We start from the raw sequence: 25,274 nt of genomic DNA, 5'->3' as shown, positions 1-25,274 counted from the left end.
ATAGACCTAAGATGAAGAGAAAACACAAATATCCGCTGCATCAAACTTATGTGACCCTGATAAGCTTTCAATGGTAAGAGTTTAATCCCCATTATGTAGTCCACTTGAGCCTTTGGTTGCCACAATTTTGGAAATATTCTCTAAAATGATTAAAAAGATGGACGGTGTTGATAAGACCCATACATCAGGGCGGCTACTCAAAGCTCCGGCCCGTTCCGAGCTGGAATCGGGTATGGGTAGGACACAATCCGCGTCATGAGATGTTCCGTACACTTTTCACTGCGTGCTGCGTGCAGTGGTGTCTTGGGATGGGAGGCGGATTGCCTGTGACCCAGGGCACAGAGATACACTTGTGCCCGGGGCTGTGTAGATTCCACAGAGATGTCCATGATAAATCCACTCCATTCATCTGTTTTGAAAGACCACAATACAACACTATTTTAAAATAAGGCAGATACATTTTCAGGTGGCCACCCGAAACTAAACAGTAGGAACCGAAATGTTCAGAGTTGAAACCATTCGGGAACTAACCATGATGTTTATATGCCATCCAAACCGTTCATAGGGTTATTACCACTCAGATAAACTGTAGGCACAAATATCGTCCTGATACAAAACTTCTGTCACCCCAGTCGTTCAATCCCCCACTGTTTCGTGTGGCATGACCCACTTGAGTTTTGGATCTGCTTGATTTTTTAGATTCGTTTCTTTTCGTGGTCCTGCAAAACCGATGGACGGAGTGGATTTATCACGGACATCTCCGTGGGCACCAGGGCACAGGAAAATCTGTGCCCGGTGTCACACGCCATCCGCTTTCCTTGGGATGGGTTGCGGGTTAGGTGGTGTTACCCAGGCAACACCATAGTGAGTGTTACTCCTACCGTGGGGCCCACCTTGATAATATGTTGTATATTCACTCCGTCCATCCTTTTTTGGGGTCCATTTTAGAAAGTGGTCCAAAAAATTATGCAGATCCAAATCTCAGGTGGACCACACCTTTACTTGGTGATTGAATGCCCACCATTAAAAACCTCCCAAAGCCACCGTATCTTCTTAGGTAATGTCCGTACCTTCTTACGTAAGGTCAAAAAGACCTGGACGATGAGAAAATAGGAAGATCATGGAAGCGGATTGGCCGGTCTACTTCACAAAAGCTATACAGGTGATTTATTGACGTCAGTATGTTCTTCGGGGCTGTTAATGAGGTATGTGTTACATCCAAACAGTCCATCCATTTGGTGAGGTCGTTTTAAGGCTTAAGACGAAAAATAAGACATATAACTCTCAAGTGGACCACACTGCAACACGCAGTGAGGGATTGAATGTCTACCATTAAAATCCTTTTTAAGTTATAAAAGTTTTGGATCAATATGAAATTTGTTTTTTCCTTCTCATTCAGGTCTTTGTGACCTTATAAACAGATCGATGGAAAAAAATAAAAAATAAAACAAACGTCGGTGAGCCCTACAAATTGTTTAACGTGAAAATCATTATCTTCGCTACTATTTTTGGTGTGGTCCACATGATCCTTGGATATGATTTATTTTGTGAATAATGCTTTAAAATGATCTATAAAAGTAGATGAACGGTATAGATATAATAATAAATACATTACTGTGGGGCCATGTAACTTTGATCTCCTTTGAACCGTTCGTACAACTCGAAGCTCGAGGAGCGTCAGTGCCCGTCTTCGCACGACACGTACCTACAGCAGCTATATAGCTGGTGTGTGGTACACCTGCCAATCCGCTTCCGAAGATCACCTTGAAAAAATAAAAACTTTTGTGGGGCCTACAAAAAGTTTTTAATCGTCATTCACCAGTTTTACTAGTGGTGTGGTCCACTATAGATTTATATCTTCTTAATTTTTCTCATGACCTTCTAAACTGTTTTGTAAAAACGGATGGACGGCGTGGATATACGAAATATTTATCAAGGTAGGCCTTACATGGTAAGGGTAACGCCCACGAAGGTGTTACCCAGGTAACACCCAATCCGCTTGCCTTGCGAATAGTTGCGATGGCGAGCCTCTGTTTTTCTTTTTTTGCTTTTTTCTTTGTTGTGTCCGTAAAGCAAGGAAGTTTTGTTCAAATACATCGCTACGTATTCGGGATCCGTTGTATCTGCGACCATGTCTGTGATCTAGCTGTTGATCTGACCAAACGCAACCTAAAGGTGGCTACCTAAAAAACATTTTAGATTTTAAAACCTTTAGACTTTCAAATTAATGGTCCACAAAGGAACGGTAAATATGAGTTCAATTTCATGAGAAAAAGTTAAAGCAATTACATATACGTAGCACCCAAGATTATAAACGGTGTGGATATCGGAAAACGACCTCAAATCCAACTGATTTACTCCCGACGAATCATATTTTAATACGCGATGTATTGGAGCAAAACTCCATGCAAGGGGGCGCGGATTAGCTACTGACAGGTTGAGTAGCGAGACTCGCTACTGAAGTGACGTCACCAAGTTCCGTGCGCCCCGTAATGTTTGTTTTGTATCCACATCTTCCATCCATTTGGAGAGATCATTTTAGGGTAAAATCCAAAGAATGAGTTAAAACCAAAGCTCCGGTAGAAACCAGGACAGAAAATAATATGGACAGTGACACCCATCATTAAAAACTTCTAAAGGCCATAAAAATTTTAGATCAAGCTGGTATTTGTGTTTTCTCTTATTTCATGTCTTTTTTAGTTTTTCAACAGGTTGGATTTCAAATAAATATTATGGTGGCCCTTAGGATAGTTTCAACGGTGGGAATCACTCTCCCCACTTTTTTCTGTGGTGGGGTCCACTACAAATTTTTATCTGCCTCATTCTTTCTCTCATGACTTAAAATGATATCTCAAAACGGATGGACAGTGTGGATATAACACATACATCATAGTGGGGCCCACAGAACTTGGTGACGTCACTTCATTATCTAACCCGCGTCCTCTCCACATGCGGTACGCATGCAACCTGGCAGTTCCGTGCAGGTAGGATACATATGAGGCTCCTCTACAAGCACGTGGCATGCACCTTAAATCCAAACCACTCAAATAGCGGGACCCACCGTAGATGAATTATTACTAAAAAATTGCACATAAAGAGTGACCGTACTGTAGTAAATGGTCAATCTGATTTTCAGTACGGTCACAGATAGTCGATAGAACATATAATGGATTATTAAAGTGGAAGTAGTAAACGGTCCAACTACGAAGTTTGAAAAGAGAGAGAGAGAGAGAGAGAGTCCAATCTGATTTTCAGTACATGACCAATCTTCAATGGGTCCCACCATTTGAACCGTTTGAATCTGCAGTACACACCAAGTGATTGGGGATATTCCCAATTCATGCGGGGGTAATTTGGTCATAATAAATTTTCGAAAGAAGGACTTCTAAATGAGGAATGATCACGTACATCCCGGTGTACGTGATATTTCACGTACAACCTTTCTTTCTGGTCAACTTGTCACACGTGTAGAATATCTGATCCGTGCAAAAGTGGGACATACCGTGGTACTCAACTGATATGAAATTCACCCTAACATGAAAATCAGTGAACAGCCGATGGTAAGACTTATTGTAGTGTTGTTACCGACCCAAGTTGTGGATCATCCTGCTTTCCAACGAATGTGTTTATTGCGGTCTGCCCTACCTTTTTCACGGTTCGGATATTCTATATATATGGCCCACCCAACCTTATTTGCGGGTTATCATTTCTCCATCCAAAATACCTCATGTGGATGGAACTAACAATTTCAGGGACGGAAACATCACATTCCCAGTGTTAGGTGCAGCCCAGGTGTTACCCAAGTCGGTGCGGCCCTTACAGTAGGTCTCACCTTGGTGTGTGTATTCTATATCAATGCCGTCCATCTGTTTTTTAAGATCATTTTAGTGCATTATTCCAAAATGAATCAGATGAAAATCTCAGGTGGGCCACGCTATAGGAAGTAGTGGTGAATGAACACTCCAACATTAAAAACTTACTAGGGCCCACTTTAATGTTTCCATACTGTTTACTTTTCATCCATCTTGTTGATAAGGTCACACGGATCTGGACGTAGGTAAATAACAAAATATCAGCTTGATCCAAAATGGCCTGCAATAAGTTTTTAATGGTCAATCACCAATATTTCTTTCGTTGTGGCCCACATGAGATTTGGAACTGTTGTAGTTTTTCTGACATTCCATCAAAATGATCTTAAAAAAACGTATGGACGGCGTAGATATAGACTATATACATCAAGATGGGCACCACGATAGGGGCCGCACCATCTTGGGTGAGGCCATGCCCGTCCTAATCCGCTCTCGTGATAGTGGAAAATCATGTTCTCAGCAATTTCTCAGCGTAGAATATAAACAATTTTACTACGTAAAAAGGCCGATTTTTAAGGTGAAATGTGCTGGGACTTCCAAAAGCGCAGCCATAAGAATCAAATGAAGTAATTACAATGCACAAGCAAATTACATGCAGAGGAATCAAATAAAGTAATCACAATCACATAAGAAAATTCAACCAGAGAATAATTTGAATTTGCATTAAAAAATAACTTATGTGAAAAAAATATTTATGGCCCAAAACGATAATGCACTATGAAAAATGAAGTTACAATAAATAAAACTTTACCGATCAAAGTTTTAATAGGAAGAAGCCTAATCTTTTTCTCTCCGAAACCTTCTCAAACCCTTGGAATCATTTGGCAGGATGGATTTAAGGGGGTTTGAGTAGATTTCAGTGGATTTCAAATTTCTTGATATGTTTGGCACCATAAAGTAACAAAAGAGTTTCAAATCCAGGGTTTTCAAATCCCCTAAAAGGGAGGGTTTGAAATCCAAGGTGAGAGTTTAGATTACATTTAAAATCCTTTCAAGAGTTGATTGTGTAACATCTATGTCACTAGGCTATTAATGTATTGGCCAATGATATACCAAAATAATCAAATTATCAATTACATCACATTAATACAATGATTTAAGCTATCCAAACATTGTCTATGTAAATCAACGGCTAAAAATCACTAGTTAGCCACTCGGATGTGATCTTGTGCTTGTGGCCCATCCTAGACTAGGAATTTCATCATTTTCGGCTAAAGTATATATTTCAACGGGCTTATTACAACCATTGTATCAAACATTACATACATACTCTAATTAGAGATATTAAAGTTGATTTAGTAATTAAATTCAAATCCCTATAAATATACAATGCATAACTACTTTTGGGTTACAAGGGGATTCTGAATCCAAGGTGCCAAATATAATAGGAGGATTTCAAATTCAAGGGGTTCCAAATCCACCGTCCCAAACAAGCTCTTACACACATTTTAGAGAATGCTAATCTTACCTTAATCTCGATTGTACCCGATATATATACACCGCAACCAGAATAGGAAACAAATTGCGCATTTACATAAATTCTGTGTGTACCTTCGATGACATTGGCAACCATCAAAGACTAGTCGATGACATCGAAGCTATATTTGATATCATCGAGTAGCAAGTTCAAAACTATCCAACAATTAACTAGGATTTTTTCAGATTTTCTCGATGAGATTAAGCATCTGTTAATGTCATTGACATTTGCTTAATGGAATCAAGTGGTCTGCCGATGTCATTGACAGATACTATTACAGACATATTTTTGACATTAAACAATAATCTGTCATGTATTCAATCTTCACACTCTATTGCTCCCATGTCATACTCGATCTTCCATTTCTACTTCGTATCCATCATAGCTTTACAATCATCGCTTCTCGTGTATAGTCCGTCTTCACTCCATTTTTGCTAAATCTAGAGAAGTCACATAGAAATTGAACTTCTCTGCAGGAACCACTTTCATAAGCATGTCAGCCCGATTCACGCTTTTGTGAATTTTCTCAAAAGTCATGCATCATTCCTCAAGCATTTGTCGAATAAAATGATGACGCACATTATTTTTAGTTATAGAATGATAGACCAAGTTATTTGTCAAATTAATTACGCTTTTGCTGTCATAATTAACCGGCACATCCTCCTGCCAAAGCCTCAATTGATTTATTATTCCCCTAAACCAAACCGCTTCCTTAAATGCTTATCATTGTCATATGCGCATATTCGATTGTGTAAAGAGTCATCATAGACTAAGGCTTCAACATCCAACTAATCGCTCCACCTACTAATATAAATGATTAGCTGTAACTCGACCTTTTATTATTCACATTATCCGTGTAATTTGAATTCACATTAACCTGCTAACTTGTCCCTTGATTTTTTTGAATGTTAAGACGTAGTCTTGTGTACCTCAAATGTATCAAAGTAGTCATTTTATTGCCTCTCAGTGTTACTTGCCGGGTTTAGACATGTATCTACTAATAACACCTACCATGTGTAAAATATTCGGTCTCATATAAACCATGGCATACATCAAGCTGCCAACTACACTCAAATAAGGCACATGAGACATAGCCTACTTTTCTTCATTTGTTTTAGGACATTATTAAGAAGAAAGCTAAAAATGAATCGTGTGGGGAGCGTTGACTAGCATTACCTTGTCCATCCCATACTTCACCAATACCTTCTCAAGGTTTTTAGCCTGATATAGCCATAGCTTTCTCTTTTTCCTGTCTTTGTGTTTGTCAATGACAAGAATCTTTTTTCAACCACATATCTTTCATCTCAAATGTTCATGACAACTAAGCCTTTAATATGTTGATGTCAAACATGCTATGACTGACAATGAGCATGTCATCAATATACAATACCGAGATAATGGACTTCTCATTACTCTATATCTTGAAATAGACATAATAATCATACCCACTCCTCGTAAACCTCTGACTCATTATAAAAGAATTAAATTTCTTGCATCATTGCCTAGGCAACTATCTCAACTCGTACAACAATCTCTTCAACTTGTAAACTTTGTTCTCTGCCCATTGTATTTCAAATCGTTATGGTTGCTTCATATAAATCAGCTCTTCCATTTCCTCATGCGGAGAAGTAATCTTCACATTCATCTATTCCAGCTTGAGATTGTATTGGGCAATCAATGCCAATACGAATCCACTCAGCCACACCGTTATGCTCTAATGTGTGGCGCATTTTGTTGTGCCTCACGATCACTTTATCTTTACAAAAATGATTGAATTCTCCATAAGTGAATTTCGTACTATTATCTGTCCTCAATACTTTCATCTTTTGCCTTCATTGTTTTTCCACATTCATCTTCTACTATTTGAAGTTGCTGAAAACTTCCGATTTACTTTTTAAAAAGTAAACCCATATATTTTTAAAATAGTCATCGATGAACGTAAGGAGTTCAAAGTTATTTTTCCTATAATACTTATCTACATCGACATCATATTAGTTGTCATAGATACATTGTCTGCAGATTTGATATGCTTCCCAACATTAGTTCTAACACTACTTGCTAGGACTCGCGGAAGCACACGAAGAGGAATCAAACAAGGTAATCACAATTGTACAAGGAAATCTAATAAGAGAACAATATGAATTTACGTGGAAAAACTCTTGCGGGAAAAAACCATGGCACAAAACGAGAACGTACTATGCAAAACGAAGTTACAAGAAATGAAACCTTACCGATCAAATCCACAAGAGGAAAAGCCCTAGCCTTTTTCTCTAAGAAACTCTTTCAAACCCTTAATAGGAAACAAATTGTGCACTTACGGAGTTCTACGTGTGCCTTAGATGTGACCTTCGATGGTATCAATAACCATCGAGGACTAGTCGATGACATTGAAGCCACCTTCGATGCCATTGAGTAGTAACTCCAAAACTGTCTAGTAATTAATGAGGATTTTTTTGGATTTTCTTGATGGGATCGAGCCTTTGTCGATGGGATTGAGCATTTGTCGATGACATCAACAACTGCTTGATGGAATCGAGTGGTCTGTTGATGTCCTCGACAGACCCTGTTACAAACGTATTTAAGGCATTAGACAACAAAATGCCCTTAGTGTCTCGTGCTCGTGCCTAAGCCATCATTGGCCTTTATTGGCATACGTGGTGTGCCCAGGTGGGAAACCACACAATTTTCCCTTCCATATGCAAATTAATGGGATTAATAATATAAAATATATAGTGAATGAAAATCACTTCTAAAATAAACAAAGCTAATCATCAAATGGCAGCATGCCCTCCGATGTGAATGGAAAAACTACGAGATTTAGTCCGACACAAATCCACTATAATCAAAATAATAGAATACAATTATTAAGAGAACTTTCTTAAATATCCCACCTACATCACCCAAAGGTGGATTACGAGCAACCTGAAATAAATAAATTCTCATTAACTAGGAATTATATAAAACATCAACAAAACTCTAGAATAAGACGATAGAAGAAACCTACGTTATGGATGGAGGTTCAGGTACCCAAATGCAAAGAATTCGTAATAAAAAGTGATTGGTCTTCTCTCCTATAAAATCCATTCTTTTTTTTTTTTTTTCTTTCTCCTCTTTTTCTCCGCAAAAATAAAAATTTAAATTTTTTTTAAAAACTCAAAATCTCTCAACATTTTTTCTTACCAAAATACCATTCACACATGTGGCACTAAAAATTATTAATCCTACACTACGCATGTCGGTCCCACTCAACATTTGGAGGGACCCCACCACACGAGATATCTAAGACATGCATCGGTTGGGCCACACTGTTTTTAGCCAAAAGATGACATATACAAAATACGCTGGACCAGTGTGGTGGGGTCACACCTATGAGCCTCATCCGTTGGGCCACACCTATGAACCTCACCGTTCCCTTCGGTGTGGTCCACCTTAGCTGTGGATGAGGCTTAGTCTTCAGTTGTAGGTTTAACATGCAGGGTATTCCCTAATGGACGGCTTAGATGGTACCCACATATCACGGTAGGCACCACATAATTCGAATAAATTATTTTAACTTAATTTTTCTGTGAAAAAACACGAGAAATTAAAAAATATCGCGATATGTTTAAAAACTCGGCGACGTTTATTACCATGCTTGCTACGCACGTGTTTTGAGACCCTTTTACCGTTTTTACTGCAGCAACCATGAATTTCTGCCACCCCTATTTAAGACCCAGGGTCATTATCGTCTTTTCCCCACTTTGAAAATGACAATCCCCATACATCACCCGACAGCCTACAGTTCGCATCCCAACAGAGGCGTACGATAAGTCCGTGCACACCCCATGCGCTTTTTATACTCGCTCTGTTACACATGCAAACCTACTTGGAACGTGCAAAAACAATGCAAAATCTCCCAAACGGATAGGAATCCTCAACCGCACCTGTTTGTAATAACCAAGCTCTGTGGAGCCCACAATGTTGAATATATAAAATCCAATCTTTCCATTGGTTTCTATCATCGCTTGCAATGATATGCCAGATAATCAACTAGATTCAAATCTCAGGTGGGCCACACTATAAGTAATAATGAGGATGGTATACCAACCATAGGTTTGTGTGGGGTTATCGTGGTATCAATCTTCCATCAAAACCGTTAATCATGTGTAATTCATCAATATAGAGTGAAGATACAAAAATAAACACGATCCACAACTCAGGAAGGCCACGCCACGTGAACTCAGATGTTTTGGGAGAAATTTTATATTTATCCCATCATGTAGTCCATATGAATTTTAAACTGGGATGATATCTTGTATGTACAGTTCAGATCATCTTTATCACCTGATGGACGGAGAAGATTTATGCATACAACATTGTGGGCCCCACAGAAGTGGGGTGTTTTACGCATTGGGTAAAACAGGTGCTGTAAAGAGGATTACGGTTCCTCGCAAACGGCGCAATTCCCCACGCGGAGAGAGAGAGGGGGTGCGCAATGCGCGTGATATGCGGGCCCCACCTACAATCCGGGTCACGGAGGAGGTAGCAAAACGACGGCGTCTTGGACGGACGTTAAAGCGCAATCGGCAAAGGTACTTTCTCATACCTTTCCTCACTTTAATGGCTTTAGTTGCTGGATTAACGGCGTTAACGTCGCAGTAGAGGTGGGCCCTAGGCCCATGGAATTCGGTGGAAGGCTGCTTGCCTTTTGTGCTCGGGGAATCATGTGATAATACACAGCCCGAGATCATGAATGCTGGAGCGGGCTAGAGGAGACGCTAAAGAGACCCGGACCTTTCATCAGGTGGGCCCCACGTATGAGAAAATTGGATAAAATGAGCAGCGGTGGGTCCTACCTGTGACTGTCCGGATATATCGCAGGTGTGTGTCTCTTTGACACGTGTACCACGAATTCGCATGAGTTTGCTAAGCCTACACGCGTAAGGGCCAAACGTCTACACTCCAGCACGTGTGCCAGCTTAGGACAGGAGTACGAGATCCTAGTCGTCAATCGTCTGGGTCCAGTTTGTTGTAGATGGCCAAGTTTTCACAAGCCCTGCAACACCGTTTCTTACGTCGTGACCCACCATATGAACGGATCAGATGAATTTTAGGCTAGATCATGTAAAGGATCAAACCACCTGATGAACGGCTTGGATCAGGCACGCGTGTGCAACGCTGGGAGTGGGGTTCATTTGCTGGTTATCCAGACCGTTGATTTTATTGGACCTCTCCTGGATGGAACCGAACCTTTGACTATTTTCTCTCGAATGTTGACTGTTGTTGTATTCTCACCCTATATTTGTGAACCACATCGGATCAACGGTCTGGATCAGAGAAGCATGATCCCTACCTCCCCGAATCAGACCCAGGATACGAGTAATAGATTCTCTGGCCGAGGATCAGAGAATTCCTTCTCCGATAACGAGGACTGAGTGGGCCCCAGCTGTCTCCAACGGCTATTTTTGCTGATGTGGCAGGCAGCTGATGAAGCTGGCAAATATTCCCGATTCGGACGCGGATTGCGTACTACCCCCGCCCGTCCCTAGCTCGGAACGGGCAGTTCTGTGGGCGGGCCCACCGTGACGTATCTGTAAATCCAAACCGTCTATCCCTTTTCTCAGATTATTTTAAGGCAAAAAAACATAAATGGGGTAGATCCAACAATCAAGTGGGCCACACCAGAGATGACTCTTGCATTTAATGCAATTGACATTTAATGCTTTGTGCATTTTAATGCAACCAAGCTTATTATTTCGTGTGGTCCACTTGATCGTTGGATCTACCTCATTTTTGTGTTAATGACTTAAAATAATCTGAGAAAAGCGATTGACGGTTTGGATTTACAGATACATCACGGTGGGCCCGCCCACAGAGCTGCGCGTTCGGAGCTAGGGACGGGCGGGGGTAGTACGCAATCCACGTCCGACAGATTCTGTCCTCGTGTAGGTTGGGTTTTCGCGACGCGGACACGGCGATTAATTCGCTACATACGTTGCTATATTTAGGGGACGGGAATCGTGTTTTACTCAGCCCGTATAATGCACAAGATTTGTGGGGTCCACTACGATGTATATGTGAAATCCAATCCGTCCATCAAGTGAGAAACCTTATGATCACCTTAAATGATGATATCATCCTGGTAAAAAGCTAAGATAAGCTACATTAATGGGAGCGGTGAAAAAATGGGCCTAAAAACTCTAGGTTTATGCGGTGGGGCTAGCTTGAGTTTTAGATCAGAATGATTTTTGTTTACTATTTAATCCTTGTGATTCCCAAGTGATGAACGGATTTGATAAAAGATGCAGGTCATCATGGTCCCACACAGAAGCCTCTGGTTGGCGTCACACCCCATTTTTACCTAAGTTGTGGCCCACCCGAATTGTGAATCTAGATGAAATTTGACGACAATATCTAGAATCAAGTACCTCACCTGATGGATGGAGCGGATTTCACATAGACAACATGGAGAGTCCTCATATGTTGTTCGTTGTACGGTCTGTGTAAAACAAGTGTTGTACGGGATTCTGCTCTTATTTGGGCCGGCCATACTGGCAGCCGTTAATGAATGCTTCGTCGTTTAAATCGACGGTAGTCAGGGCCTGTTGCTTTCCTCGTGGGTAAACGCGGGCGTGCTATGGACATGCTTTGCTTGCCCTGTCTTTTTCAGCTAATTTCGCAAGTGCCACTTTAGATTTCTTTTTCAGTGGACATGGTCCACGGGTGGTGGGGCCCACCAGATCAACGATCTGGATCACAATAAAATGAGCTACACTTGAAGGCACTCATGACCGATGACACCACCTATTTGACGCGTAATTTTATGACACTAATGAGTGATGACCGGACTGGATTCGGTAGTGGCCCCCTCCAGTACCGTTTCTGTGGGCCCCACCATGATGTATGTGTTTTATCCATACGGTCCACCTATTTTAACAGCTCATTTTAGTGCAAGATCCAAAAAATGAGGCTGACCCAAATCTCAGGTGGACCACACCACAGGAAACAGTGGTGATTGAACACCCACCATTAAAAAAATTCATATGGTCCACTGTAATGTTTATTTTCCATCTAGCCTGTTAATTAGGTCATATGGGCCTTTATGAAGGGAAAACACAAATATCAACTTGATCCAAAAATTTCGTGGCACTCAAGACGTTTTTTAACGGTGGGTATTCAATCACCACATTTTCCAGTGGTGTGGTCCACCTGAGATTTGTATCCGATTCATTTTTGGGTTCATTCCCTAAAATGAGCTGAAAAAATGAGTAGACGGCATAGATTAAAAAATAATAATAATAATAAAATAAAAATACATCCTGGTGGGCCCACAGCACTGACCAGGAGGAGTCACTACCGAATCCGGGTCCTTGATGAACGTGCTTGAAAGTAGGCCCCATTCTGTTTTACACTTCAGGTGATAAGATCACGTAGGGACCACTCATTTCACTAATATACTTTGATTCAACCATAGCGAAAAAAATGCTTAGTTGAACCTCATCATATTCCATTGAAGAAGTGGGCCCCACATGATCACGCCACTTTCTAAAACGTCAAAGAAAGTGGGGTCCACCTCAATCATTTTCGGACCTTAAATACGATTCACACATAGCAAACTTCCATCAGATTATTTCATTCCCATCATTTTCTGTACAGCTTCTAAGTCATTTTCAAAAGGAGAATCTTATCACCGTTGATCAAGATATGGCCCCCATTTGATCTCACCACCTCCTAAAACGCCAAAGCAACTGAATGCCATCTTACCGGTCACCATCCCATCTTAATACAATGTAATGTCGCTTTGCCACATTTTAATAACCGTGGCAACTCATTTACCGTACACGTGGCATGATGGATGCCAATCCATACCGTTTTTTTTTGTGGGGTCCATTGTAGATTGTGTTTGTCCTGAGTATCACATTGATCAGATGATTGTAATCATCTGGCCTTTTTATTTCAAATCTCCATTTGATCGTAATACGAGTACATGATAGAGCTACCTGCCCACCATACATCTAACAAGCAATTCTAGCCATCCGATCATTGGCCTTAAGATAACGCTGAGTAGGATGCAGCTTTTGAAGCATGAGCTACGTGGCCTACAGATGGACATTCACGATTCATATATCATCATCTGCCACGTGTACGGTGGAGAGGGGACGCTAGTGGGCACGAGTCCCGACACGAGCTTTGCAAAGTCCACACGAGTTTACAAGACAAGCTTATGTACACGCTAGCATGGCCGACAGGTGTAATATCCAAGCCGTCCAACAGGTTGTTATGACTGTGTAGATGATTTTTCCCGAAAGGAAATCCAGTCCGTTCAGAAGGTGGCGACACAATGTTAGAAACGTTTGGACGGGTAAAAAAACATCATCGAAAATCTTTTCGGCACCTCATTTGTTTTGTCAACCGTGGTGTACCTGAATAGTTCATCAAATTGATTCCTGGTCAAGATCATCTTCATTAGAGTAGGCCCCTGATGAATGGATAGGATCTTTTACCCATGTGCCAAGCTAGCACAAGCGTGCCGTGTCCCTGAGCTGCCTAATACACGCGCGTGTACTTAAGCAAATCTCACACGTGTCAGCCTGTCAAGTGTGCGGGACATCTGAGCAATGCATAAGGTGGCCCCCACCGTGTAGACAACCAAAAACCAGCCGAGTCAACTCATCGCGCGTTCCAACCCTATCGAAAGTGGAGTGCTTTTCTACATGCACACAGCACACGTGTGAACCACTTCATGCAACCCACATGTCCACGTGTGGGGCAGAATAGGTGTTACACGGGTAACACTGTGGGGCCTCCCTTGATTATATGCTGTAAATCCCCACCGTCCATCCCTTTTTTCTAACCCATTTAAGGACGTAGTCTAAAAAATTAAGCAAATCCAAATCTCATAAGGACCACACCATAGGAAACAGCGGTGATCGAACGACCCTCATTAAAAACTTGCTAGGGTCCATCGTAATATTTATTTTCCATCTAACCTGTTGATAAGGTCAAGAAAACTTGGATGAAGGGAAATTACAAATATCAGCTTGATCCAACACTTTTATGGTCCACAATTTATTTAACGTTCATTCACCAATGTTAAAGTCGCCTGGTCCACCTGAGATTTGGATCTCCCTGATTTTTGGGCTCACAATCTAAAATGATCTGAAAAAACGGATGGACGGTGTGGATATACAAAAAATTCATAAGGTGGGCCCCACACGGTAAGAATGACACCGAATCCGCTCCCCACGTGCGGGACTAGCAAACCTGAAACCTCCGCTCCCGTAACGATTTTCCACTAGTGTAGGTGTTTCCTACACGTAACGTGGAGGGTATTATTGTAATTCGTGGAAAATCAGGGTCCATTGATGAGATATGCCCACTAACTGAAAAGAAAGCTGGTGTGTGGGGCGGTTACCTCATCGGCACCGCTGCTCTCCCACATTTTATCAGTTTCCTGTGCCTGACGGTTCCTCTGCAGCGCTTGTAGAATAAGCCTCTTCTATAAAATGGCGTGTGGAACCCACCGTAATGTGTACATGAAATCCAATCCGTCCAACATGTGAGCCCACTCATCTTCTCTATAGAAATCAGAAACCAGACCCTATTAGAAATTAATGTGGGCCACACCATGTAAAATCATACAAAAGACTTTTAAAATCACATGATGTAGCCCACCTGAGGTTATGGATAGCATCATCTGAATGGACTAGATGGCATGATAAACCAAGGTGGACCCCACACTCGAACAGGAAGGTTTTAATAGTGGGCCCCATCATCCCCAAGTCTTCCCTGTGGTGTGACCGACCTCTGTTTTGGATGGATGGGTGTTGTGGGCCCCACAAATCGCGTTTTAGAGTAAACGCTGTCTCCAAGCACTGTAGAACTGGCCTCATTAACTAAAACGTCATTAGTACAAATAATCGTTGCTCTCGAAAATTTAAATATCTGTCTCTAGAGAGAACCTCTCCCTAGGTAGAATATCATGTGAGTTTCTTCCAAACTTCTTAAACTGTGGAGAATCATTCAACAACCACTCGGCTACATGTGTAACAATCCACACTGTCCAAATCATGGGACCCATCTGAATAGAGTATTCGCTTAAAAATGGAACTGGCAAGTTTATATTGAGAATCCAAATAGTGGGTATCAAATATATGGTTATCATAGCTAAATCAATATGATTTTCAGCATATGCCTGTTATGAAGTGGGGCCCATATCTTTGACGGTCCTGATCTAATTCGGTTTTCTGCGGTCAAATAGTGAATGAATTAAAGAGAATTACTAGCTTGTAGCAAACGCGGAGCATTCTGTAACCCACAATAAAAAGACGTTACCCTGTATCTTCTCCCATACTTCTCTCCTTCTCTCTCTCTCTCTCCCCTTTCCCTCTCTATACGGGGATTCAAGCAAAAGAGAGAGGGAGAGTTGAAACAGCAGAAAAACCAACATAGATTGAGAGAAAAAAAAAAATGTTGGGTGCTTTGTATTTTTTCATGATTTTTAGCTTTACCAGCTTTCTTCAAGCAACTGCAACACTCCAAAATCTCCCCATCTTGTCTTTTGATGAGGGTTATACACAGCTCTTTGGGGATAGTAATCTCATGCTGTTGAAAGATGGGAAGACAGTCCATATCTCTCTTGATGAAAGAACAGGTCTACCTCTCTCTCTCTCTCTCTCTCTCTCTCTCTCTCTCTATTTGATATATTAGCCAACAAAAGAAAAGAAATTTAAAAAAATCCATTGAAAGATATCAAATAATGTTACAACGCAGACGTCAGATTATCATGCATAATCCATCCTTTTGTTGCATAAAAGCTGATTTTTTTTAATGGATGTTTGAAATTCACCCATTTTTTCTTGGTTTTTCTTCCCTTTCTTCTTTGATAGATAAACTAAGAATTTTTCATTGAATGATATTAAAAAATGGATTTTTTTTTCCCTACATTTTTCTTGATTTTTTTGGTCTAATGTAAGCTGAAATTTTATTAAAGTGATTATCGTATGACTCTGTTATTATTATTTTTTGTCATGTTTTTCTTTGATAGATAAGCCAAAAATTTCATTGAAAAATCATTAAACTGGTTAAAACGCACACATTGACCGACTTTCGAGCATAGGCTATCTTTTTCTTGCATTTTATTGGTATGTGTACAAGTTCAAATTCTACTAACCTGATGTATGTAATTCATTCCTTTTTTCTGGGCTTGTTTTTAAAAGATTAGCTGAAATTTTTCATTGAAAGATATTAAAGAACCGTCCGGTAAACCTCATACTATCTTTTTTTTTTTCTTTTTTCTTTTTTTTTTTAAAAGGGGTATATAAATTGAAATTTTATTGAATTGGTGTTTGAAAGATATAAAGAATAGTATAGAGAAGATGAAACGGATAATCAAATAGCTGATTGTAGCATATCTTTTCTTGCATTGAGAAAGAAAAAAAAAACTGATTTTTACCATTTTTTTTTTCTATGGTTGTATTTATTCTTTTCTATGTAAGCTGTAGATTTGATTTCAAAAGATTTTTCTTCTTCTTTTTTTTTGGGTATATAAGATGAAATTTTATTGAATTTATAAGATGAGGGATCTTTTTTAATGCATTTTGATGCTTTGTATTGCAATTATTTGAATACCCAGGTGCCGGATTCGCCTCTCAAGATCTTTATCTACATGGGTTTTTCAGTGCTTCAATCAAATTGCCGGCAGACTACACAGCTGGTGTCGTTGTTGCATTCTACGTAAGTAGTCGATGGTGTATAATTGAATTGGATACTCTGTTTAGCTCTTTTTTCCTCTGTTTTTCTATGTTGGATTGGTTTTGCTGCAGATGTCGAACGGAGATATATTCGAAAAGACTCATGACGAATTGGATTTCGAATTCTTGGGAAATATAAGAGGGAAAGAATGGAGGATTCAAACGAATGTCTATGGCAATGGAAGCACTGGGCTAGGACGGGAAGAGCGGTATGGGCTTTGGTTCGATCCATCGGAGGATTTCCACAAGTACAGCATTCTTTGGACTGATGATCAGATCATGTAAGTTTTGGGAAAATCAGGCAAAAATAAGAGATGGGTCTTCCTGTGTTTTGCCATTTCTTCCAATCTCCTTTGCATTTATTATTATTATTATTATTTTTAAAAATGGTGTTTGGTGTTTATTTACATTTACTAGGAGAGGGAAGAGTTTCTCTTTTAGGTTAAATGTTTCATTTACTAGTTTTTTGGAAATGGGTTTTCTTTCATTTCAATCAAGGGAGGTGATTCTTTCCTTCTTTGGGATTTATAAATACCAGAGAGATGCGTGGCTCTGATCTTGCTTTTTTTTTTTTTTTTTTTTTTTGTTTTTTAAAATATTATCTCAGTATTATTCTAATAGCCTTCTTTTCCTGTAAGTAAACAAGATTTCTAGTATTTCTATTAAGGATAAATGGATTTTTTGAAAATTTTATATCATTTTGTTGGAAGGTTTGCGGCTATTTTTTTTCTCTTTTCTTAATTCTCTTCTGTATATATATATATTTCCCAGACCTCTCTCTCTCTCTCACACACACAAACACAATCAAGGGTGGTGATTTTTTCCTTCTTTGGGATTTATAAATACCAGATAGATATGTGGCTCTGATCTTGCTTTCTTCCATTCATAGATATTTTTTTATATTATCTCAGAATTAGTTTAATAGCCCTTCTTTTCTTGCAAGTAAACAAGATTTCTATTGTTTCTATTAAGGATGAGTAGAAATTTTGATATCTTCTTGATTAGGAGGTTAACGGCTATTTTTCTCTTTTCTTATTTCTCTTCTGTATATGTTTTCCAGAAAATAAAATTGCAAAAAAAAAAAATCCTCTCTGTAGAAATTTGTGTTGTTGGTGTTTTTAGTCATCAATCTTTTCTTTGATTGGTTTTGAGCCGTTGATCTCATACTTTGAGGTATGTAGTATCTAACATGAGGACATCCAAGCATGCTGCCACAAATGCCAAGCTAGATTTTATGTAGGACATCCAAGCCATGTATCAGGCATGACCCACTATTGTAAATCACTTGGCCAAAAACTCAAGTGTCCATTAATTCCTTAATTATGTGAGAGCCACTGATGAATATAATGTAAATGGCTGGCCCACCTTATACACGGCTTGGATGTACAATAATTTTGCCAGGTTGGCACATTCATCTGCATGTAGACCTAAAATACCATTTTACATTTGATTGTGATTTTTCCCTCCCTTTTTTTCTACAGATTTTATGTTGATAACATCCCAATTAGAGAAATTAAAAAGACAAAAGCAATGGGTAGTGACTTTCCTTCCAAGCCAATGTCATTGTATGCCACAATATGGGATGGGTCCACATGGGCCACATCAGGTGGGAGATACAAGGTAAATTACAAATATGCCCCTTACGTCGCCGAATTCTCCGATCTAGTCCTCCACGGCTGCGCCGTGGACCCCATCGAGCAGTCTCCGGGATGTGATGATAGTCATGATGATCTCAATCGCTTATCCAATCCTACTGCCCTAATCTCGCCTGATCAACGTTCAAAGATGGCGGAATTCAGGAAGAAATACATGACATACATGTATTGTTATGACCATGTGCGTTACCCGACACCCCCGCCGGAGTGTGTCATCAACCCGCGCGAGGCCAGTCAATTCCAAGGGTCCGACGGGGTGAAATTTGGTGGCCGCCACCGCCGCCACGGTAAGCGGCACCACCGGACTCCGGCGGCGGCTAAAGGGAGGGAGGCTATTACCACACTCTGATAAGTTAATAATGTAATTCCTATATGTTCATGGGGGGGTGCTTTTTTGTCATTTCATTTTCCTTTTTGTATTTTTGACTTTTGGGATTTTTGTGGGGTTTGTGTATAGTTTGAAATTTATTGGAGGGTGGTTGGTGATACATATGTTATGTAGACTTTACGTGGGTATTATCATATCATACCTAGTCCTGTGATGTCTTTCCTTATTATTGATTTTTTTTGTACTTGTTATCTACCTGATATAAATAATATTTGCAACCTAAAAAATAATAAAGAGACAATAAAAAGGTGGGCCATGCTTCTTCTTATTGTGGGATTTTACATGGAAATGACGAAAATGCCCTTGGGAGTTGGGACCATAGGGGTGGGGTTGAGGGTATTTTGGTCATTTGGGTATTGGGGACTTTTTGTGGAGGCTGCTGTGGGTCACTCTCAGGGTGGAAAAGAATGGCGTGGTTTAAAGGGAACATGTGGCAGAATGTAGGCCCTTGATTTTGGTGTGTGGACATTTGTGGGGGGACCCTGAGAACAAGACACAAAAGAAGAAATCTTACAAAGGTGTAATTAATGGGGGTGTTTTGATGGATTCCAAAGGGTGAGGTGGGGCAGTTGGGTGTTGAGTGGACAATTTCTGAGGCTTTTGTTTTCTTGTTATTGTTTACTCCTGTGTACTAATTAAGATGGTCTGCATGTGTAGAGAGAGAGAGAGGAATGGAGATTCTGGACAAGAAGAACATATAACATTCAAGATGGAAAATAAGTGAAACTAGTTGTATGTGGGCCCCACTGTTTTATTTGTATGGATCCAACCCGTCCGGTGTAATGGCCATACCTTGATAATTGTTTTGTCCCAAAAATTAATTCGATCCAACCGTTGGGTGAGCCCAAGTGAATTGAAGCTCTTGTGTGAGGCACTCTCTCTATCTCTTTACCTATGGTAGGCTTTTGGTAGTGATGGAAGTCAAGGGTGGGACAACATGATGAATGGTTTACATCAATGATCATATTGTAGTAATGATTAATGTAGGTGGATGGTTAAGATCTTTCAATAAAAGTAATTCTTGGATGGTGGACGGCCTAGATTAATTACCAGACCATAGTACAATCAATATGGTTTGTTCATTTTCTCAACCATTATGGATCACACGTGTGCAAATTTTACTTTCTGTGGACAACATCAAGTCCACCCATCAATTCAATTGCATCATATAAAATTTATATTTAAGAGTTGTGGTTGATTAGGCCATCGAAAAAATGGCCACATTTGTTGAATTACTTTAAATAAATGCTAAATAAATAGTAGTATACATGATTCTAACTCGTAAGACGGGCAAACATGGTCATTATAGTTTCTAGAAATCAAAACAAATAAAATATAATTGCTAGCATTTTCAATGACCAGTCATTGAAATCCTATGACATCCAAACACACTTGGATTTGAAATGACTTTTGAAATTTATTTGGACAAAGACCCAGTTTTTTTCTTGCACATGTGACACTCTAGGGAACTTTAAAATGTTGGTGAAGTATCACGAGATGTCCCTCTTGTATTTCATGTATATGGATTTGTTGTTGATGTCTTAAATATGTAAACTACACGGTGGGTTTGTCCATGTCATTAACAGAATAGTTGATGCCATCAAGCATTTGTTGATGTCATTGGAAAAAAATTAAGAAAAATTATATTTTGTCACTGGAATGTTTTGATATTTTACTCAATGTAATCGAATGTATTCGATGCCATCAACGGATCATCAATGCTATCGAAGTCCCATCGAGCGCGTTCACATATTTGCACAAGTGTTGATTTGTTTCCTATTCTAATTGTGATACTATGTGATGTTATATATGTAGGGTGTATAAAAAAATATAAGTGTCCTGGGTTTTCCAAATTAGTTTCAAAGGGTTTCAAGAGCATAGCTTGGGCTTGATCAGTAGATTTAAAGTTTGTTCAAATTGATAATCTCTATATCTTTTAATTTCTACTTTAGTAGTATGTTATAGGCGCTTTGTGCAATTTTATTGTTTTTGAGAGATTTTTTCGTATAAAATTTGGATTGTTTGTCTTTATACTTGATTGTGTGATTGGTAGTATTTTGCTTGATTAATTTTTGTGTGTTTCCGCATTTTTCCAATAAAATTTTAGTACATCGTGGACACTATCTCTGGGTGCAGATGTTGTATTTCGGCACACCCATTCACATTTATGCTTGCTGGCTTGCAATGGGCCAGGACAGGACTGGCCTGAAAGGTCCAAGAAAGCCCATCCGATCAGTGTCAGATTCTCATGCTGGTCCATCAAAAGTGAGTTGAACGTAATGGACGGTCTAGATCAATAATTTAACCATCCTAGCATCTAAAACACGATGTGATGGTGACCAGGGTCTACCAAGTAGGGCCCATGTGTACTTTGGATGCTCTTTCTTTTTCTTTCTTTTATTGAAGTTTTACTTGGTAAAGCTACGGTGGTCGGTCCGCTGTGATGCACTCAGTCTCTTTAGAGATGTGGACAGTTTTACTATTGATCTGGACGGTTCATTAGCTTTATCTGCTTTTTCATCGTCTACCATGAAAATCGTATTAATTAATCAGATGATGCTGACCTTACAAACGTTGTCCTCTCATTTCATCACCATCCATCTACGTAGAAACTGATGAGTTGCTTATGGTCGGATGAATGGATTTGGTGGAAATGGGTTGGGTCAGCCCACTGGTCTACCAGCTGACACGCTTCTGAGGCAGGTTTGGTCAATCTAAATGGATAATGGGTCAGGCTTAGGGTTAGAAATGTGGACCGTTTACTTAATAGGTTAGGCTTGAGTAGGATCCTTACTCTCGCACGGGTGGTAGACTCTCAAGAGTTTCAACACCCGCTCAAGGGTTCGACTATCCATAAGTGGTGGAATTCCCCAGCGTGAGTACGCAGGGTGTGTGTGCGTGTGTTAAAAAAGAAAAAGAAAAAAGAAAAAGGCTTGAGTAGGGTTTAGGGTTGAACCCTACCCAAGCCAACCCACCCACATATGGCTTATAAATGGGCTCAGGAAGATGACTCGGTTCTGACTCGGCTCACTGGTTGAGTTGTAACCCGACTGAGTCAACTCGGCACTGAGATCTCAAGTCGATAGGAAAATCAGTACTGGGTCCAACTCAATCTCAACTCGAGATGACTCGCGGATTTAACTCGACCACTTGATCGACTCCACACGACTCATGGTGACTCAAGAACATTAATAAAATGGGCCGGGTTATAATAAAATGGGTCGGTTTAGTCGATCCCAACCCCGTTATAGTTAAATGGATTAAGTCAAGCTTTGGGTTGATTAGAGCTGGGTTGAGTTAGGGCTGGCTTGACTCGATCCGGTTTTGAAAAAGGTATGACCTAAACTTGACCCGACTTGGTACCAAGTCCAGCATGCCTGACTTGATCTGAGTCTGGGTCTAGCCTGGACTAATCTGGACCGAGTCCGACTCAGTCAAAAGTACCGAGTCGAGTCAAGTTGGCATCGAATTGAAAGAGAGAGAGAGAGAGAGAGAGAGAGAGAGAGAGAGAGGGGGAGGAGGAGGAGGAGGAGGGTGGTGATCGTGGTGGGTGGCTACTGAGCTTGGAAGAGGAGGATGAGGGAGGGAGAGAGAGAGAGAGAGCGAGTTTGGGATCAGGTTGGGGTCAGTGTCGGGTGCGGTGGGTAGGGTTAGAAATACTTAGAAATTAGGGTTTTTTATTATATATATAGTCGAATCGAAGTCAAGTTTGACCGAATCGAGTTTCTGGTCAAGTCGGGTCAAGTTACCAGGTAACTTGGACTCTACTCAGTTTGAGTTTGAATTGGGCGAAGCTTATTCGAACCGACTCACCCATTCGGTTCGATCGAGTCGGGTCTGAACGAGTCGAATCAGGCGAGTCTGCCCAGCTCTAAGGTTGATGAAGCTTTTAAGTGGAATATGGTCAGGCTAAGGAAACTAGTTGGGTCGAGCCCAAGTAACCATGACCTGTCCTTACTTGAACCCGACCCATTGCCACCTTACCATTGGATCTTAATTAATCCAAACCATCATTTTTGTATATCATTAATCAGATGGATAAGTTCTTTTGATTGGTGTGAATTTTCCATGGTAGCCCATTAAAGTGGTCAACCCTAGCTAATGAAGGATCCAGATCTACTATATGGCCATCCATGCATTCAAAGGCTCTGGAGAGCACCCACTAATAGCACCATTGCACCCTGGGACCACTGAACTCGTCCTCTTATCTATTCTTATACAATATATGATCTATTTTTTATTTCTTACTTTTGTAAAGCATGGGCCCATACATGTGTAGAGGTCGGACATTGGAAATTTATATTCCGAGTATTAAACCCATCCTTCTTGACTAGCAAGATTCCTTGCATGAGGGCTCATGTTTTGGAAATCCAAACCATTGAATTCATGAGAAGAATGGGATGCCTCAAATATCTCTTAGATTAGAAAATCCTATCCTTTTCATGTTTGTCCCTCATTCACTAATTTAAGCATGTGATTCTTTTTTATGTTTGGATGCAGGCAAAGATGTGTTCCACGCAGGATCTAAAGTTGGTAAGTTCATCTACAGGAAGTAGGAAGTGGATTGCTTCCTGCCCCTATAATCTGTCCAGGAAGGGCTCTATGGGGCCCTTATGAGATGTATGGGTTTTATCCATATCGTCCATCCATTTTGTCAGATCATTTTAGAATATGAGCCGAAAAATAGGAAGATTCAACGCTCAAGTGGACCACATTGTGGATCGAACATCCATCATTAAAAACTTCTTGGGAGCTCTAGAAGTTTTGGATCAAGCTAATATTTTTGTTTTCCATTCATCCATACAGATCTACATGACCTTATGAATAAGTTGAATGGAGAATAAACATCACGATGAGCCTTAGAAAGGTTTCAATGGTGGATGTTATTATCACTGCTGCTTTGTGTGGTGCGGTTGCACTTGAGCCTTGTATCTGTCTCATTTTTTAGGCTTGTATCCTAAAAGACTTTAGAAAATGAATGGATGGCATGGATAAAAAAGCACACATCACGGTGGGCCTCACAAAGCCTTTGCCTGGACGAATCATCATGCTTCTCAAGAAATAAGAAAAATAAGTACAATGTTTCAAAAATTGACTATTGACAAGGATTTTATGCCTATGTCAAAAGGAAAGGAGGATAAAATGTGAGGAATGTTTATTACTAATTTAGCATACATAGGAGCATGGTTGCTCTCTCTCTCTCTCTCTCTCTCTCTCTCTCTCTCTCTCTCTCTCTATATATATATATATATATATATATATATATATAGACACACACACACACGAATGCCAAATGTGCCGTGTGTGACCTACCATACTCTAGTATCCTTCCATGTGCATCCTCAATCTTTGAAATTATTTTCAAACGGGTGGATGTTTGTTTGTATCATGCGAGAATCTAAATTAGATTCTGATCATATAAAATAACGAATACGTCTTAACCACTTATTAATCATCTTTGTAATTAGCTTGAACTATTGACTTTACCATATGGATGTTTAATGCCATGAAAATCACCGGCCATGAAAATCAGTCGATTTACTCATTGGACGGGCCAAACATTTAGACAATGATTGAGAGAACTGGTTGTCCATTGATTTCTTTTGTGTGGCTCGCAAGATGAGTGGACCGGCTTCTTTTTTTTTTGTTGCAGGTGTTAGTGCTTCATTTTATCAATGACGTGAGCTAGGATGTATTGAGTTGATTGAGCTTTCATTGGAAGACATTGAAGAACCGAAGACTCGAAGACTTGAAGCATAAAGGCATGAAGACAACAGGTAAACATGAGGTGCATTGGTAAACCTATCCTTAGATCCATTAAGTTCCAAAGCAACCTACCTCTACATGCTTCATTCCATAGGTAAACTTTTGATTCATCTAACCCAAGCCTTGGACCTTAATTGAACATGTTAAGATAGTATTAAAAGAGGTACAAAGCTGTTATGAATCATAAACCCAAAACAACAGTTTTTCGGCAACTGTTGATCAAATCAATCGAACCGACAGATCATCGATTGGACTTCATTGATCGAAAACAACCAAAAATGTCCAACAAGTTAATTGTTTAAATCTAGTGTTTCTCAATCATATCAAGAGTTCCCTCGACCGAATCGAATGTGCGTTCGATCAATCAAAAACTAGTTGTTAGAGATT

At 40.0% G+C, this 25,274-nt stretch overlaps 1 protein-coding gene across 1 annotated transcript; it reads left to right on the top strand.

Moving 5' to 3' along the window:
• Positions 1 to 15,689: 15,689 nt before the first annotated feature.
• LOC131251604 (probable xyloglucan endotransglucosylase/hydrolase protein 28) lies at positions 15,690 to 19,290 on the top strand. Its single transcript, XM_058252428.1, has 4 exons — positions 15,690 to 15,979; positions 16,961 to 17,061; positions 17,151 to 17,359; positions 18,560 to 19,290. The coding sequence occupies exons 1-4, from the start codon at positions 15,796 to 15,798 to the stop codon at positions 19,080 to 19,082; spliced, it is 1,017 nt and encodes a 338-aa protein (XP_058108411.1). The 5' UTR covers positions 15,690 to 15,795; the 3' UTR covers positions 19,083 to 19,290.
• The last annotated feature ends 5,984 nt before the right edge of the window (positions 19,291 to 25,274 follow it).

This window comes from Magnolia sinica, chromosome 7, assembly GCF_029962835.1.
Source record: "Magnolia sinica isolate HGM2019 chromosome 7, MsV1, whole genome shotgun sequence".
Classification (NCBI taxonomy): domain Eukaryota; kingdom Viridiplantae; phylum Streptophyta; class Magnoliopsida; order Magnoliales; family Magnoliaceae; genus Magnolia; species Magnolia sinica.
The sequence above is the reverse complement of the archived record's forward strand: the minus strand, read 5'-3'. Positions and strand labels throughout refer to the sequence as shown.

Bases quoted from the DNA above. Each gene is read 5' to 3' on its own strand.
- LOC131251604 (XM_058252428.1), top strand. From the start codon at position 15,796: ATGTTGGGTGCTTTGTATTTTTTCATGATTTTTAGCTTTACCAGCTTT. The intron at 15,980-16,960 runs GTCTACCTCTCT...TTGAATACCCAG, and splicing joins CTCTCTTGATGAAAGAACAG to GTGCCGGATTCGCCTCTCAA. The intron at 17,062-17,150 runs GTAAGTAGTCGA...GTTTTGCTGCAG, and splicing joins GTGTCGTTGTTGCATTCTAC to ATGTCGAACGGAGATATATT.